The sequence below is a fragment of the Microchirus variegatus genome (genome assembly GCF_963457635.1).
Source record: "Microchirus variegatus genome assembly, chromosome: 23".
Classification (NCBI taxonomy): domain Eukaryota; kingdom Metazoa; phylum Chordata; class Actinopteri; order Pleuronectiformes; family Soleidae; genus Microchirus; species Microchirus variegatus.
The window spans coordinates 17,780,845-17,797,065 of NC_139824.1; the positions used below are offsets into that span (position 1 = coordinate 17,780,845).

Sequence of the window (16,221 nt, forward strand, 5' to 3'; positions counted from 1 at the left end):
TTTGAATTCTTTATTTTACTTTAATATGACAAATACACAATATCTCCTGCAAAATAATAATAATATTTATTTTATTTAGTTCCATCTGGCAGCATTTTTTTCCTGGGTGTTTTATTTGTTTGAGTAAAATAAGTGTAATATAATTAAAGTCAGTGATATTTTATCCCCGTCTCTCAATAAAAAAAAAAAAATACAACATTGTGACGGTTCTGGTGGTTTTAATTTGATAAAAAATGGAGTGGTAGGAGAATAATTTAGACCATATTTTAATAAAACGTAAGAAATTATAATCTTATTTATGATTATGCTGCATCAATTATATCTTATTTGAACCAGATTAATATGATTCACAATAAATTTAAATTATAATTGGAACAAAATGTTATTCTTGGTTTATAATGTGGGTTTGTGATGGATTATTATGGGATGTTCAGGTGTTTATTCACAGTATTTATCCTGAATGTAAAAAGAAAAAGCTGTATTTATTTGTTGATACTTGATTAATTAAAATAAAAAATATAATTTCATATTATGACATAATATATAATATAAAATGAAATAATAATAATACATGTTTCGAATTATTTAATCAAATTGATTAAGATTAGATATATTATTAAACATTATTTGTGTGTTTGTTTGTTTTCCACGTGACTTGAAATTAAGTTTATTTGTTTATTTTATTTGTTTATAGTTCATACTTGAAAACGACTTCTTCACTCTGGATTTTTTGGGGGGGATTTGACGAGTAGTTTTTAAAATAAACAAACTTCACGTGTGATAAAAGTGTGTGTGTGTTTTTTAGCTAATCGAACAAACTAAAAATAAACCAGTTTTTGTTTAGTCTCTTTTTTGCTGTTGCAAAAAAGAGTTTTGTTTGTTTTTTTTCTTTTTCTTCTCAAACTGAGAATTAGAGAAAATCAGAACGAAATGTTCTAACCGTTATTTATCCTGGGTTAAATTGGGGAAAATCGTATCGTTGGATTATTTTAGGATTAAGAGACTTTTCCTTCTTTATTTCTTTCTTTCGTTCTTTCTTAAAAGTCCTCCGGACAGTGTGTGTTTCCACCCGCACCTGTGAAAAAAAAGGAAATAGGAATTAATGTTCAATCAACATTTAAACGATAAGAATATGAATAAATAAATTTTTTTTAAAAACGGTAAAATATAGCTTTATTACTATATTTAAATAAAAGGACGATTATTTTTCGATTCGTATTTGTATTCTTGCCATTACGTCATCATTGTCATACTTTATTTATTATATTTATTATTTAAACATTATCAATATGACGCTTCAGCATTTTCTATTTTATTTTCATCAAATCTGTCAAAAAAAAGTGTAAAAGATCGAAATGTTGATGATTTTTTATTATATTAATATTGTCTTTTTTTTCAATCTAATGACATTTATTTGTTGTCAGTTTTAAAATAATAATCGAAATATTAAACAAAATCCATCACTTCAGTCCAAAATGTCTTATTTTAGTTAATTTACGGATATTTGTCTGTTTTTACTGATTCTGATTCTGAATCAAACTGCAGGAAAACTTATAAACTCTACATCTGAACTACTGTGTTATTGATAGTCTTATAATAGAAGTTATTGTTGACAAATAACATTTAAAAATATCACAGTTACAAAACAACTGCATAGAAGTTTTTTTTTAATAGAAAAAGGAGAAAAAAATCATCTCACGTCAAAAAAAAATAAAAAACAACCATGTTTTACTGAATTAGGAGGAAATAAATCATGAATTAAATTAGAGATGAATAATTGATGTGGCCAAATGTGTGAGGAGGTCAACATTTAATTATTGATGAACCGTCGTGTTGGAGGAATGTCATCAGACCTGAGATGTTTTAGAAAAACACAAATAAAAGCCCGGAATAAAAAGCGTCAGGGGAAAATGTTCACACACTATTTATTATTGACTCAAACCAAATGTTTTACATTTATATCTTAGAGGCTTTTATATGTTTTCTTAAAACTTGTTTGCATAGATTATTTTGTCTGGTTTTTTAATATCATCTGTGCTAATAACTCTGTCTTTAATAACCAGCTTCAGACTAAATCTACTCCCTAAACCAATCAGCACTTAAAAGACTATTATTGTATATTTGCATGTGGTTAGTTGAGTTATTTCCCTGCACCGTCACATCCTCTGTGTGTGATGTTAAACCCTGTTGCTTCACTGCGTCATTCAATTTAAAAAAAATAAGACTTTTGCAGAAATCACAACTAAAATGTTCACACTTCATAAAACTCCATTTATAATCAAATAAATAAAAACCTGTCAAACACGTTTTTTTTTATATAATCATGCTGCATATTCATCAGTGTTGAATTTGAATTCTTAAATGATTAATTCCCCCATGATTTGAATGAATGAATGAATGAACTCGTTGATCTTTTGTTTTGAGTTCACGCTGCAGATTTTTTTTTTATTTCCAAACTCGCAAAAAACAAACGTCGGGGTCGCAGCCGCGCAGCGTGTCCCTGTCCTCGGTGCAGCACAGAGAGTGTGTGTGTGGACGGTGAGGGGGCACGCGGGGCCACAGGGGCGGCCCTATAATCCCCGTCATCCGTGATTTAGCCCCTGCTCCTCCTAATGCCTCCTAAAGCCGCAGCTGCTCCTCTGGCCGCTGCGCGCTCTCCCGCGACAGACTGCGCACCGTTCGCGTTATTAATAAATAATTCGCCTAATAATAATTCAGCAGAAGCACCGGGGGGCCCCCCCCACCACCCCAAACCCTAACCCTGCACTGCCGCAAACAAGTGCCCCAATTTACCCGTGTGTGTGAGTGTGTGTATACAGTACACACACACACTTGCGCGCGCTCTGGTGAGGTGGTGACAGGTCTTTTTGGGGAGGGAAGCGCCGCGCGGAGAGATCGAGCTTCCATTTTTTTACGCACGGAAGGCACGGAGCTCGAGCCCCGCGCTGCGCTGCGCGAGCTATAGGGCTTTCTGTCGCGAGGAGCTTTCTGAAGAAGCGCAAGAAAAAAGCGCGAGCTGCTCTTTCATCGCGTCAGCTTTGAGAAGAAGAAGAAGAAGAAGAAGGAGGCGGTGGTTGTGAGGGACTCTGGGTGTCCCCCCCGTGTGTGTGTGTGTGTGTGTGTGTGTGTGCACGACGTGTGTGTGAGTGTGTGTGTTTGGAGCAAGCGAGAGGAGAGAGAGCAGAAAGAGAGAGAGCGAGAGAGCGAGAGAGAGAGAGAGAGAGAGAGCGCGCGCGAGAGATACGAGGGTAAAACAGATCGGACGCGCGGCGCAGGACGCAGCCGCTTTTGGACACGTTTTGGAGACAGAAGCTGTTTGAAGTGCAAAAGGCTGCGGACGCGGACGCGCGAGAGCACACCGACAAAAGAAGAAGAAGAAGAAGAAGAAGAAGAAGAAGAAGAAAACTTACGTTTGCGTCAGCGCGCCGCCGTCCATTCACCTGAGAATCACCGTGTGTTTGCTCATCACATCCTCGGCGCTTGCTGGACAAAGTTTAGCCGCTGAAAAAGACGCAGCTCGGGACTTTGACGCGCGTGTTTGCGTGGACATGGACGCGTCTGAGGACACGCAGCAGTGGTGAAGGTTCAGCACGCGGAGCCGCGCGCTCCTTTCCCTCCGGTCTATCCGTCGCAGAGTGGACCCGCTTTTCTGAAAGAGCCAGTTTTTTTTCCACCCTCCTCTCTCTCTCTCTCTCTCTCTCTTTGGGCCTAAGGCCGAGACTTCTTTAAAGGTCCTTTTTCTTTTCTTTTTCTTTTCTTCCGGCAACAGCGAAGAGACAAAGTCTTCCTCCCTCTGCCCTCGCTCTCTTCTTTCTCACTTTTTTTTTTTTTTTTGGAAGCCGAGCGTTTAAAGGAAAATGGGGCATTGAGAGGATTTGGCACATCTCCCCCACTCTATAATGGTACGTGCTGTGTAACTCAATATACTTCCATAGGCTCCAGGACTTTAATGTGACTTTAACCCTGTATATTTTATCTTAGACTTTTTATTTATTTATGTGCATATAACAACACAACATAGTGTGTTTGTGACAGTTTGTGCACAAAAATGTTCATATTATTATTATTATTATTCTTAGTCCAATAACGATATCATGATTGTATTTAAGACATAATATCCACCACGGAATCTGAATTAATTAAATCAATACATGATGCTGAAGGCATGTGTGTGTCTGCATGTGTGTGTGTGTGTGACCTCTGCTGACCCCACTGACTAATTGGATCCTGATTTCCTTGCGCTGCACATCAAACACAACACACACACACACACACACACACACACACACACACACACAGAGATATGATGAGAAAGTAAAGTGTGTGTTTATTATTCACATTATCAGTTTGATTCAGTCTCAGTCTGAACCTGCTCCTGTTTTTGTTTTTTGTTTTGTTTTCAATGGGAACTAACTTCATGTGCGTAATTGACGACACTTGCAGGGGGAGGAGGGGTGAGGAGGTGACACACACACGCACACACACACACACACACACCGTCCTGAGCGACTACAGTGTTAATATTCACCTACAAACATAGTAAAGAACCACCAATGATCTTCTATTACATGAAAAATATCCTTTAACACAATTAGGTGCAACTTTTAAAAAAGCAGGTGCATGTGTGTCAGTGTCTCTGTCATCAAGGCTTTTTAAAACCTACATTTTTATTTATTTATTTTATTCCTCTATCATTTCAAAAAACAAACAACAACAACAGCACAGAGTTGATAAGTGAGATAATAATCTGAGAATATACAGATATAACACAGGCCTTTATATTGTTACACACAGGTGAAAACTTGACGTATTAGACTCTAAAATAAAAATAAATAAAATTCAGACTGCATGCAATGGTGCTTGGTTGTACTTTTAGAGCAATAAAAACAACATTTTACAATAAAAAGCAAATAAAAAAAATAAAATACCATCCAGTTATTTTATTATTATTATTATATTAGTATTAAAGTATTTTTTTAAATATAATAACACAATCATACATTTACTCTGACTGTACCTTTACTGACATCACACAACTTTACTGGAAACTTGAATTCTGTTCCTCTGAATCAGAGGAACAATTCAACAAGATTTATGTATTTGTAATTGTGTGTGTGTGTGTGTGTGTGTGTGCGTGCGTGCGTGCGTGCGAGACATAACTTTATAATCGCTCGTCTCAAACCTAAACAACAACAACAAAGCAGACAGTCGCTCACATTTTGCCAAATTGCAGGGCTCTTGTGATTTGTGTTGTCGGCCTGTTCAATTATCTTAAGGTAAATAAAAAAAAATCACTCTCTGTAATTGACGGTGATATTACAAACATCCTCCTCCTCGTCGCTCTGTTTTCATTGCGGGTCTATAATTTCACAGTTTCATGGTTTGTTGCACAGTAGAAGAAGAAGCTGCTGCTGCTGCTGCTGCTGCTGCTGCTGCTGCTGCTGCTGCTGCCAACCACAGAAACTAAACTGTCAGTCAAATAAAAGCCCGGCCTGCGATTGGTTCCCGCGGCGCGGAGGTGGGCGTGAGCGTCCGCGCTGTACAGTATCTACTTCAGAGGGTTGTGGAAGTGAGACATTTGAAATGAGCTGAATGCTTTTCCCTCCTTGAGTCATCATGACTCTGTGTGCACTGTCGTGCTGTCTGTCACTTCCTGGTTTTGGTGGTTTTAAACTATTAGAAAAAATAACCACAAGAACAATCTCCCCATGGATCAGTGCTCGTGCGACACAAAGGGCCGATTGTTAGCGGCAACCGAACCTCATTGTTAAAAGCACTTAGCCACTGAGGCCCGGTCTGAGCCGGAGTATGGATGTTTGTAGGAGCAGGGGGAAGGTGGTGGGTTTGTGCACGGCACTGAGGTTCGTGCACCGCGTTGAGGTCGGTGCACGCCGTTGAGTTTCGTGCACGCCGTTGAGGTTTGTGCACGGCACTGAGGTTCGTGCACGGCGTTGAGGTTTGTGCATGGTGTTGAGGTTTGTGTACAGCGTTGAGGTTGGTGAGGACGTTGAGGTTTGTGCACAGCGTTGAGGTTTGTGCACGCCGTTGAGGTTCGTGCAGATCGTTGAGGTTCGTGCACGCCATTGAGGTTTGTGCACGGCGTTAAGGTTCACGCATGTCATTGAGGTTGGTGCGCGGCGTTGAGGTTTGTGTACGGCGTTGAGGTTCGTACACGCCGTTGAGGTTTGTGCACAAAGTTGGGGTTTGTGTGCGGCGTTGAGGTTTGTGCACGACGTTGAGGTTTGTGCACGACGTTGAGGTTTGTGCGCAACGTTGAGGTTTGTGCACAAAGTTGGGGTTTGTGTGCGGTGTTGAGGTTTGTGCACGACGTTGAGGTTCGTGCACGACGTTGAGGTTGGTGCACGGCGTTGAGGTTCGTGCACGGCGTTGAGGTTCGTGCACGCCGCTGAGGTTGGTGCACGGCGTTGAGGTTTGTGCACGCCGTTGAGGTTGGTGCACGGCTTTCAGGTTCGTGCACGGCATTGACGTTCGTGCACGGCGTTGAGGTTTGTTCACGGCGTTGAGGTCGGTGCACGGCGTTGATGTCGGTGCACGGCGTTGAGGTTAGTGCACTGCGTTGAGGTTCGTGCACGGCGTTGAGGTTTGTTCACAGCGTTGAGGTTCGTGCACGGCGTTGAGGTTTGTTCACAGCGTTGAGGTTCGTGCACGGCGTTGAGGTTTGTGTGCGGCGTTGAGGTTTGTGCACAGCGTTGAGGTTTGTGCACGATGTTGAGGTTCGTGCACGGCGTTGAGGTTTGTGCACGATGTTGAGGTTCGTGCACAGCGTTGAGGTTCATGCACAGCGTTGACGTTCGTGTACAGCGTTGAGGTTTGTGCACATTGTCGTGCTCCTCGCAGTGTGGCAGAAGTCGACTGTTACAGTTGGCATGACATTATCTAAAGACCACAATCCTGAGCCGAGCTCGTCGAGCGAGATCAGTAGTTGACAGGCGAGATGCACGGCCAAGAGAATCTTTGGGGTGTGTCACACACACACACACACACACACACACACACACACTTCTTGTACTTGCTGCATACTGAGGACCGGGTATAAGTGCTGACAAAGTCAGGACCAGCATTTCCCACTTTATAAATCAACACAATTGCAAATATCTACTTCATGAATGACATTTATAAAGAACGACCGGGTGCAGTACCAGAAAATGTCTGCAGGTGGAGCCCCAGAGCAAAACGTGTGGGCTGGAAAACGGGTTTTTTGTACCAAATGTACCAAAAAAAAAACCTAAGGAAGTGATTTCAGTGAAAACAAAGTGAGGACCGGGCAAAATGTCCTCGCTTCGTAAAAATGACCTCACTTTGTTGGTTAAAAACCCCTCACTGGTCCTCAGTAAACCACAAGTACAAGAACACACACACACACACACACACACACAGACACACACAATGTGTGCTCTGTTCAAACTTGTCTCCCTTCAGCAGTTGTATACAGCGAACGGACCTGGCTTTTGTGTGTGTTTTTTTTTTTTAGTCGTATTTATTTTGTTTGTTTTTTAGCATGCAGCCATTGTGTGTTTGTAATGTGGCACAGTTACAGTTCACCGCGTGCACGGCAAACTCCAGTCAGGTATAAAAACCACCATTTTTTTTTAACACCCTGGCCTCCTGTGGCGAGCGCCTCTTTAATGGAGGGCCGTTTCACGCCGCTCGAATCCAGGATCTCGGCGTTCACAGCGTTTGTGTTAAACGTGAGAGCTCGGCGAAGCCAAACGCCCGCGTCTTGGCTTCACTTCTGACCCAACAACAACAACAACAACAACAACAACAACAACAAAAAAAACCCAGGAGTGGAGTGAAATAATTAGCCCCACTTCTGCTCAGCCGTCATCCATCCGTCCGTCCATGCATGCGTCCTTCTTTGTTTTTTTCTTCTTCTCATTTAATGGTCTTCCTTTTCCATTCTTCTTCTTCCTTTCCCTTCGCTCTCCCCTGAGAGAGCTGTGTGAAAAATCACGTTTTTTTCCCCCAACATTTCTCCCTGAGGTGAGCGTTGGCAGGGACTCACACAGCGGCCATCCCTGCCTTTCATACGCTCCTCACACACCGCGGAACAGATCGCCGGTTGCGGCACCGGCCGTCTTTGAAGTGCTTGCCATCTCACACAGGTTGGCTGGACTCTCTCTCCGTCTCTCTCTCTCTCTCTCTCTCTCTATTCCATTCCATCCCCCCATCATCATCATCATCATCATCATCATCCATTTTCATCCTGTGCCTTAAACTTGGCAAACGTGTTGTTTCGCTGCCACTAAAATCACACAAAAAAATCGTTAAAAAACACACAATGGTGCTGATTATAATCGTGTGTTTTTGATCAGCCAAAGTAAAAGTGTTTTTTTAGGAAACCGGTGTGTGCAAGTTTCTCAGTGTAGGTGTGTGTGTGTGTGTGTGTGTGTCTTTGTTGAAGTGTAAAGAGAGCGACACAACGATAAAGAGGAGGATCATTGATACGTTGCCATGTATGTGCCTTTAAAACCGAGCCATCTGAGAACAAATTCCAAACCATCAGGGCCTTTCATACACAAAGCTCTGTGGAGGTGTGTGTGTGTGCGCGTGTGTGCGCGTGTGTGCGCGTGTGTGTGTACGTGTGTGAGTGTGTGTGAGCAGGTTTTGGAGATCTCACCTCCAAAGAATTTGGCCATATGGTCGTCAACACATATAACCATGAGAGATAGAGCCAAGGAGAGGGTGTGTGTGTGTGCGTGTGTGCGTGTGTGTGTGTGTGTGTTCTTGTACTTGCGCCATACTGAGGACCAGTGAGGGTTTTTAACCAACAAAGTGAGGACATTTTTACGGAGTGAGGACATTTTGGTCGGTCCTCACTTTGTTTTCATTTAAATCACTTCCTTAGGTTGCTATAACATGCTATACTCTGTTTGTCAAAAAAAAAAAAAAAATTCAAATTTTGGACGACATAGTATATAGTATGACATTTTGCGTCAAATTTTTTGTCAAATTTTGGACCAAACATTTTGGGTCAAATTTTTTTTTCAAATTTTGGACCAATAATTTTGCGTAAATTTTTTTTTCAAATTTTGGACCAAACATTTTGGGTCAATTTTTTTTTTTCAAATTTTGGACAAAAAATTTTGCATCAATTTTTTTGTCAATTTTTTTGTCAAATTTTGGACCAAACATTTTGGGTCAATTTTTTTTTTTTCAAATTTTGGACCAAAAATTTTGCATTCATTTTTTTTTCAAATTTTGGACCAAACATTTTGGGTCAATTTTTTTTTTCCAAATTTTGGACCAAAAATTTTGATTCCATTTTTTTTTTCCAAATTTTGGACCAACAATTTTGGGTCACATTTTTTTTCACATTTTGGATGACAGTATAGTATGACGTTTTTGTCAAATTTTGGGTCAATTTTTTTTTCAAATTTTGGACCAAACAATTTCACTTTGTCACTTCTTTTACCCGGTCCTCAGTATGCAGCAAGTACAAGAATGTGTGTGTGTGTGTGTGTGTGTGTGTGTGTGTGTGTGTGTGTGTGTGTGTGTGTGTGTCTTCTTTTGTCAGTGGACGCAGCAGCAGCAGCAGAGAGGAATCATCGTATATCCTTCACCTTAGACGGAAGACGGCGTTGCCAAATTTAAATGAAATAAATAAATAAATGAATAAATGTAAGAATCGTCTCCTCCGCTGCACGTAATATTTGTGGAGTGGGAAAAAATCTGTCTCAATTAACACATTTGCACCGTGTGATGATGACGGACTCCAAATAGGTCACTGACTCAGTCTCCCGCCTTCCAATCTTCCCTCTAAAATGTTAATTAAGGAAGAGCTTTGAGATTCTCTGTGCTCAGGGCTGGCCATATGGGCCGGGCATATGTTCTATATATATATATATATATATATATATACCACCATATATAATTCATACACTGCTGCAGGAGAGGCAGAGTTTTTGAAGGAGGAGTGGAGGAGGAGGTGGAGGGAGGGGAAGTGGAGTTTTTTTGGGGGATTTACTACAAAGCGAGTGAGTGCGGCCTCCCCAGTGGCAGGTACACGGCGTTAGCCTGTTCATTAGCTCCATGTTATTCACCGTTTCACACAATGGGATGGAGGTCGACCAGCGCCGAGGACATTTAAATCCCTCTTTGTCGGACAGTTAATGAGAGCGAATGATTGTGTTGTGTTGTTGGAGTTTGCTGTGTTTTTCTTCAGCAGTGTTGGAAATGTTTATTTTAAAGGTGCATTATGTAAATAAATCATAAAATCCTCCTAATATGTCACAGAGACTCAGGAATAATGTTCATATAACAAACTGAACTCACCAACAACAACAGTACAGACAAAATATTTGCATTTAAAAAAAATATTTTGCAGACTGCAAATCATGTTTTGGCTTCATGTGGCGCCACCTACCGCCGTCTACCAGTCATTGCAGTCAGTAGAGTCTCAGCTGCCGAGCAACCACGGGTTTGCCAGTTACGTCTGAGCTCCAATGGGCGGAGAAAGCGAAACTTAAAAAGACCTCGGTATTTTGAATTTGAGTGCAGTAACCGTTTTTGGCCACATTCTTACATATGGCGCCTTTAAAGAAGTAATTAGTTACTTCTCCCAAAAAAGGTAATTAGGTAATTAGTTACCAAGTTACAAATTAATACCTCTTGAAAACGTGCATGTCTTTTTTGTTTTTTTTGTGTTCTTATCAAAAGTTTGTTACTTTCTTCACCAGTGTTGCAAATATTACTTTAAAGAAGTAATTAGTTACAGTGACTTGTTACTTTGTTACCAAAAAGGTAACTGAATTAGTTACAAACTAATACCTTGTGAAAACATGCACACGTTTTTTTTTTTTTTTTGTGCTCTTGTCAAAAGTTTGTCGTGGAAAACAGACGAGGTTTCTTCACCAGTGTTGGAAATGTTACATTAAATAAGTAGTTAGTTACAGTTACTCGTTACTTTGTTACCAAAAATGTAACTGACGTAGTTACCGAGTTACAAATGAATTCCTCGTGAAAACATGCATGTGTTTTGGTTTTTGTGCTCTTATGAGTAGTTTGTTACTTTCTTCACTAGTGTTGGAAATGTTACTTTAACGAAGTAATTAGTTCCAATTACAGTTATAAAAGTAACCAGTTACTCGGGAAAGTAACTACTGCGTTACTTTCAAGTCCATTTGTTAGACCTCACCTCCACTTCCTCTTTAACAGAACTTGAAAATACACGTGCGTGTTCATTTGTTGATGATAAATCTGATGAAGTTTTGTTTAAAACAGAATGTAAAAAAAAAAAAAAAAGTTTGTTAAAAAAAAAAGTATAAAAACTCCCCCTAAATATAACATATATACATATATATATTTATGCATATATATATATATATATATCAGATAACGTGTTGTCTGACACCATCAGCTGAACCATGTTGTCGCGGTGCCATCCACTCACACACACACATTCACCAACAGAATGGAGACGGTAGCAGCCAATGAACACAGCCCCCCCCCCCCCCCCCACACACACACACACACACACACGCACTCCCCCCCCCCCTGCAGCTTTTTTGGGTCCGGCTCAACCAATCAGAACGAGCTCTGCCCGCTGCACCTGATCCTGTTTCTGGCCGGCGACGGCCAATCACAGAGGCCTCGGTGCACCTGATGCATTGTGGTCCGCGCACACACACACACACACACACACACACACACACACACACACACAGGTGCTGTGGATCCTGGCCATGAATGTGACACATGTGTCCTCACGATCCCCCACAATGCTTTGCTGCTGTCTTATTCCTGGCTTCTTCAGACTCAACAATGAGTGTTTGAGGAGTCGAGGGTCTGGACGATAACAACACCAACAACAACAACAACAAAAACACCATGTTTATGGACCAATAAAGATGATTACAAATGGCAATAATTGCAGAAAAATGGAAGGTTTTTTGCGATTTGTGCAGATTATCTGTAATAAAAAGCTGAGGAGAGAGAGAGAGAGAGAGAGAGAGAGAGAGAGAGAGAGAGAGAGAGAGAGAGAGAGAGAGAGAGAGAGAGAGAGAGAGAGAGAGAGAGAGAGAGAGAGAGAGAGAGAGAGAGAGAGAGAGAGAGAGTTAGCTGTAGCTGTACAGACCTCTCATTCTCGAAGGATATGAATAGCCTTTGTTTTCACCACAACTCAGGGCTGTGTGGTCTGCCAACGTCTGGCTCTTATTATGGGGTTTGTGTCTGTGTGTCTGTGTAAGTGGCATGCACGTGTGCGTCTGATTGTGTGTGTGTGTGTGTGTGTGTGCTGCACACGGACTTGGAACATTTGTATTTTTATTCTTATTCTTATTATTATTAAACGTGCAGGTGATTACATTTTGCACCGTTTTCTCTCGGCTTCTGTTCGGCTAAATAAATGTGGCGTGGTCTCTGTGTGTGTGTGTGTGTGTGCGTGTGTGTGTGTTTTCTTATCCGTGAAAGTTGTGAAATGAAATAGGATTTCACAGAACAGCACAGCAGCGGCCGTGGGATTTGGTTTTTCCCCCCCTTTGGCTCAGCCGAGTGGGGAATGGTTTGATCCAATCAATGGCAGAACTGCAAGGAGAGCCCATTTCACAGCTCTGGACCCTGCCAGAACCCTGACTGCCTCGCTCGCCTCGCTCGCTTGACTTAGAATACAAATGAAGCTCCCTGAATGCACACTTACACACACACACACACACACATGCAAACACACTGGTACTTACAAACAGTCTGGCTGTGCACGTATAGAGTGTTTTCTGCAGGTTATAGCGCTAAAAAATTGATGTTTTTAAGGTGATTTCAGGACTTTATCGTCCACAAATGTTTAAATATGTCATAAAAATACGTCGCTAAGTAACCGTGTCCCTGTTCTTTTAGGCCACTGACACCTACCTGGTAAACGACGATCCTGCACGAGGCCCGGGGATGCCGGAGTGTTTCCTCGTGTCTGATACATACAGGGTAAACGCACGCACACACACACACACACACACACACGCACACACACACACGCACGCACTCTGCATCTGTCCTTGTGATTGTGTTGAGATTTATTTTCCTGGACACACAAACAAGCCCAGTCCATTAGGAATAATCTCCCTCTGCCTCTGTAAAGATTTACTGCCGTTGAGCAGGAGGAGGAGGAGGAAGAGGAGGAGGAGGAAGAAGAGGTCGTTCAGAATAGAAATAAGAAAGAGCAGCAGAATTTTGACACACTTCACCGTCGTGTTCTGCTCTGGTTCTGGGCGTTTAATGTGTTCAGGAAACACTCGTACATTTTCTGAATGTTGACGTTCTGCCTCTGGCGACCTCCTCTCCTCACATCCATTTCCTGCACACATATCTCACACATATCATCATGGATGTCCTGAACTCATCTGTCAATGTGTGTGTGTGTGTGTGTGTGTGTGTGTGTGTGTGTGTGTGTGTGTGTGTGTGTGTGTGTGTGTGTGTGTGTGTGTGTGTGTGTGTGTGTGTGTGTGTGTGTGTGCGTGTGTGTGTGTGTGGCGACAGTGTTTCCTCATACAGTCCACGTCTCTGTCACGTGGTCACACCTCCTGTTTTGGGCTTTTGTTTTCATGCTCTCGTCATAAGTTTGAAGCGTTTTCTTCACCGGTTACAGTTATAAAAGTAACTAGTTAAGAGGGAAAGTAAAGAAGTAATTAGTTACGGTTACTTGTTACTTTGTTACCAAAAAGGTAACTGAATTAGTTACAAATTAATACCTCGTGAAAACATGCACACGTTTTTTTTTTTGTGCTCTTATCAAAAGTTTGTCGTGGAAAACAGACGAGGTTTGTTCACCATCGTTGGGAATGTTACATTAAAGAAGTAATTAGTTACAGTTACTCGTTACTTTGTTACCAAAAAGCTAACTGACTCAGTTACCGAGTTACAAATTAATTCCGCGTGAGAACATACATGTGTTTTGGGGTTTTTTCATGCTCTTATCAAAAGTTTGTTACGGAAAAGCAGACGCTCTTTCTTCACCAGTGGAAATGTTACATTAAAGAAGCAATTAGTTACAGTTACTCGTTACTTTGTTACCAAAAATGTAACTGAATTAATTACAGAGTTACACATTAATACCTCATGAAAACATGCATGTGTTCTTTCCTTTTTTGTTGTGCTCTTGTGAATAGTTTGTTACTTTCTTCACCAGTGATGGAAATGTTACTTTAACTAAGTAATTGGTTACAATTCCAGTTATAAAAGTAACTAGTTACTCGGGAAAGTAACTATTGCGTTACTTTCAAGTACATTTTAAGTGCTCAGAGATGTTTAGACCTCACCTCCAACCTCCTCTTGAACAGAACTTAAAACACACGTGTGTGTGTGTTCATTTGTCGACTTTGTTGTATGTTGATGTTTTTTTACCGGAATTTGTTTTGTCCGTCTGTTTGTTAGCAACATAACTCGAAAAAGTCATGGACGGATTAGGATGAAATGTTCAGGAAGTGTCCGCGATGGGACCAGGAACACGTGATTACATTTTGGGTGTGATCCATGGATGCTATCACTGGTTTTATCACTATTTTGTCGGGGGGCTAAATCTGAATATTATTATAATGAAATGGACACTTAATACAATAAATGACTAACAGAAACAGTGTATAAATAAACAGATCTAAACTATCGTAATCTGAGACAGAAAAATCAAGCTTCAGTTGTGTTGCTTGTGTCTCCGTCTCCTTCCGTGTTAATGACCACTGTGACGCTGAAAGAGGTTTCATTCGGGTCGGAATTGCTCGAATTTATGGAAAAGTACCGGCTACGCTTCCAGTTTAGGATTAACCGGGCTCGCCGTGCAACGCGCTGTCGATCGTTTACTCACTTGTATCTTTTCGTGTGTGCGACTACGCTTGCGTTCACTCACCACCAACCCTGCCTCTGATTGGCTTACAGTGAAGTTTTACTCCACCTCAGCCAATCATCATCACTTATGCGGTTATTTCGTGAGAAAGAAGAGTAAAACCCTGTCTTCGGAGGAAAGGGTTTTTCAGAAGCAAATGGTTCCGGGTAGAACCTCAGCCCTTGTAGAAGAACCCTTTTGGAACCCTTATTTCTAAGAGTGTACACAGGTGTATAGAGGCCCATTTCCAGTGTTCTAATGGAACGTTTTGTTTGCTAAAGGCGTTAGAAGACTATTGGATGATTAGAAAACCCTTGGGCAAATTTAGTATTTTGAGTATTTTAGTATTTTCCAACTCCTTTGATGAATAAAAGTCTGACTTTTAATGGAAAACACGACTGTTTGAACAGTATAGTGTATGTAAATAAAAGGGATTCTCTCGTGGTTTTGTTTTCCATTGGAAAACCATATGGCGTCGTCTAAAGTTAGCATGTTGCGGTCTGCCCGTATATGTAACTCGCTGTTTACCATCGCCTGCGGCTATAGGCCGTTAAATATTCTAAAGCGATGTAGCGTTAGCATGCTAAATGTGCGAGACAGGTGGTGGAGGCCGTCGTTCGGAAAAAACGGACGGCTGGAAAAACCGTGTGTCGTAGTAACGGTTTACTACAGTGTAAATATTGTCAGAGTACGACGTGTATGTGTGTGTTCAGAGAGTGTGTGTGTCTGTGTGTGTGTGTGTGTGTGTGTGTGTGTGTGTGTGTGTGTGTGTGTGTGTGTGTGTGTGTGTGTGTGTGTGTGTGTGTGTGTGTGTGTGTGTGTGTGTGTGTGTGAGGCATATGCAGACTGAGGGAAATGGCTGACTGGCCGCTACGGCTGACAAGCGTATCATACACACTGTGGATCCAAGAGACTCTATATGGATCTGTTTGCAATCTGAGCGAGTGTGTGTGTGTGTGTGCGTGTGCGTGTGTGTGTGCGTGCGCAGCAATGTGTCGCGCCTGCTGCTTTTTATGTGTTTACATGTGTGTGTGTGTGTGTGTGTGTGCGATAGCCGCTCATACGGTTCACTCTGAGCGAGTTTAACGTTGGTTTAGTCCTGCTCTGATGTTCAGATGTCAGTGTGCAGGTTACAGGACAAATGCACTGTTTTACAGTTTAATTAATGACAGTGTTTGGACAAAGATGGACAACGTGTTACGTGCAGAAATCGTCATAACTCAGTTACTGTTACTGTTACTTCCAAAAACTGCAGAGCGTTACTTTAATTATTAGCTAATTGAAGCCGTTTTTGATGTTTTCACTCGGCAAAGCTGAAGAGACTGAAGTTTATGCATGTTTTACATAAAAGTAACTATTTTTAAGACCTTTAAAGATTACATTTAAGACCTTTT

At 41.3% G+C, this 16,221-nt stretch overlaps 1 protein-coding gene across 6 annotated transcripts in view; it reads left to right on the forward strand.

Moving 5' to 3' along the window:
• Nucleotides 1-3,260: 3,260 nt before the first annotated feature.
• LOC310943789 (nuclear factor 1 X-type-like) overlaps nt 3,261-16,221 on the forward strand; it is a 142,529-nt gene continuing 129,568 nt past the window's right edge. For all 6 annotated transcript variants that reach the window (XM_083909440.1, XM_083909444.1, XM_083909443.1 and 3 more), the window contains exons 1-2: nt 3,261-3,902; nt 12,853-12,936. In XM_083909440.1, the coding sequence (XP_083765566.1) occupies nt 3,900-3,902; nt 12,853-12,936 (87 nt within the window). In that variant the 5' untranslated portion in view covers nt 3,261-3,899. The remainder of the gene's footprint in view (nt 3,903-12,852; nt 12,937-16,221) is intronic.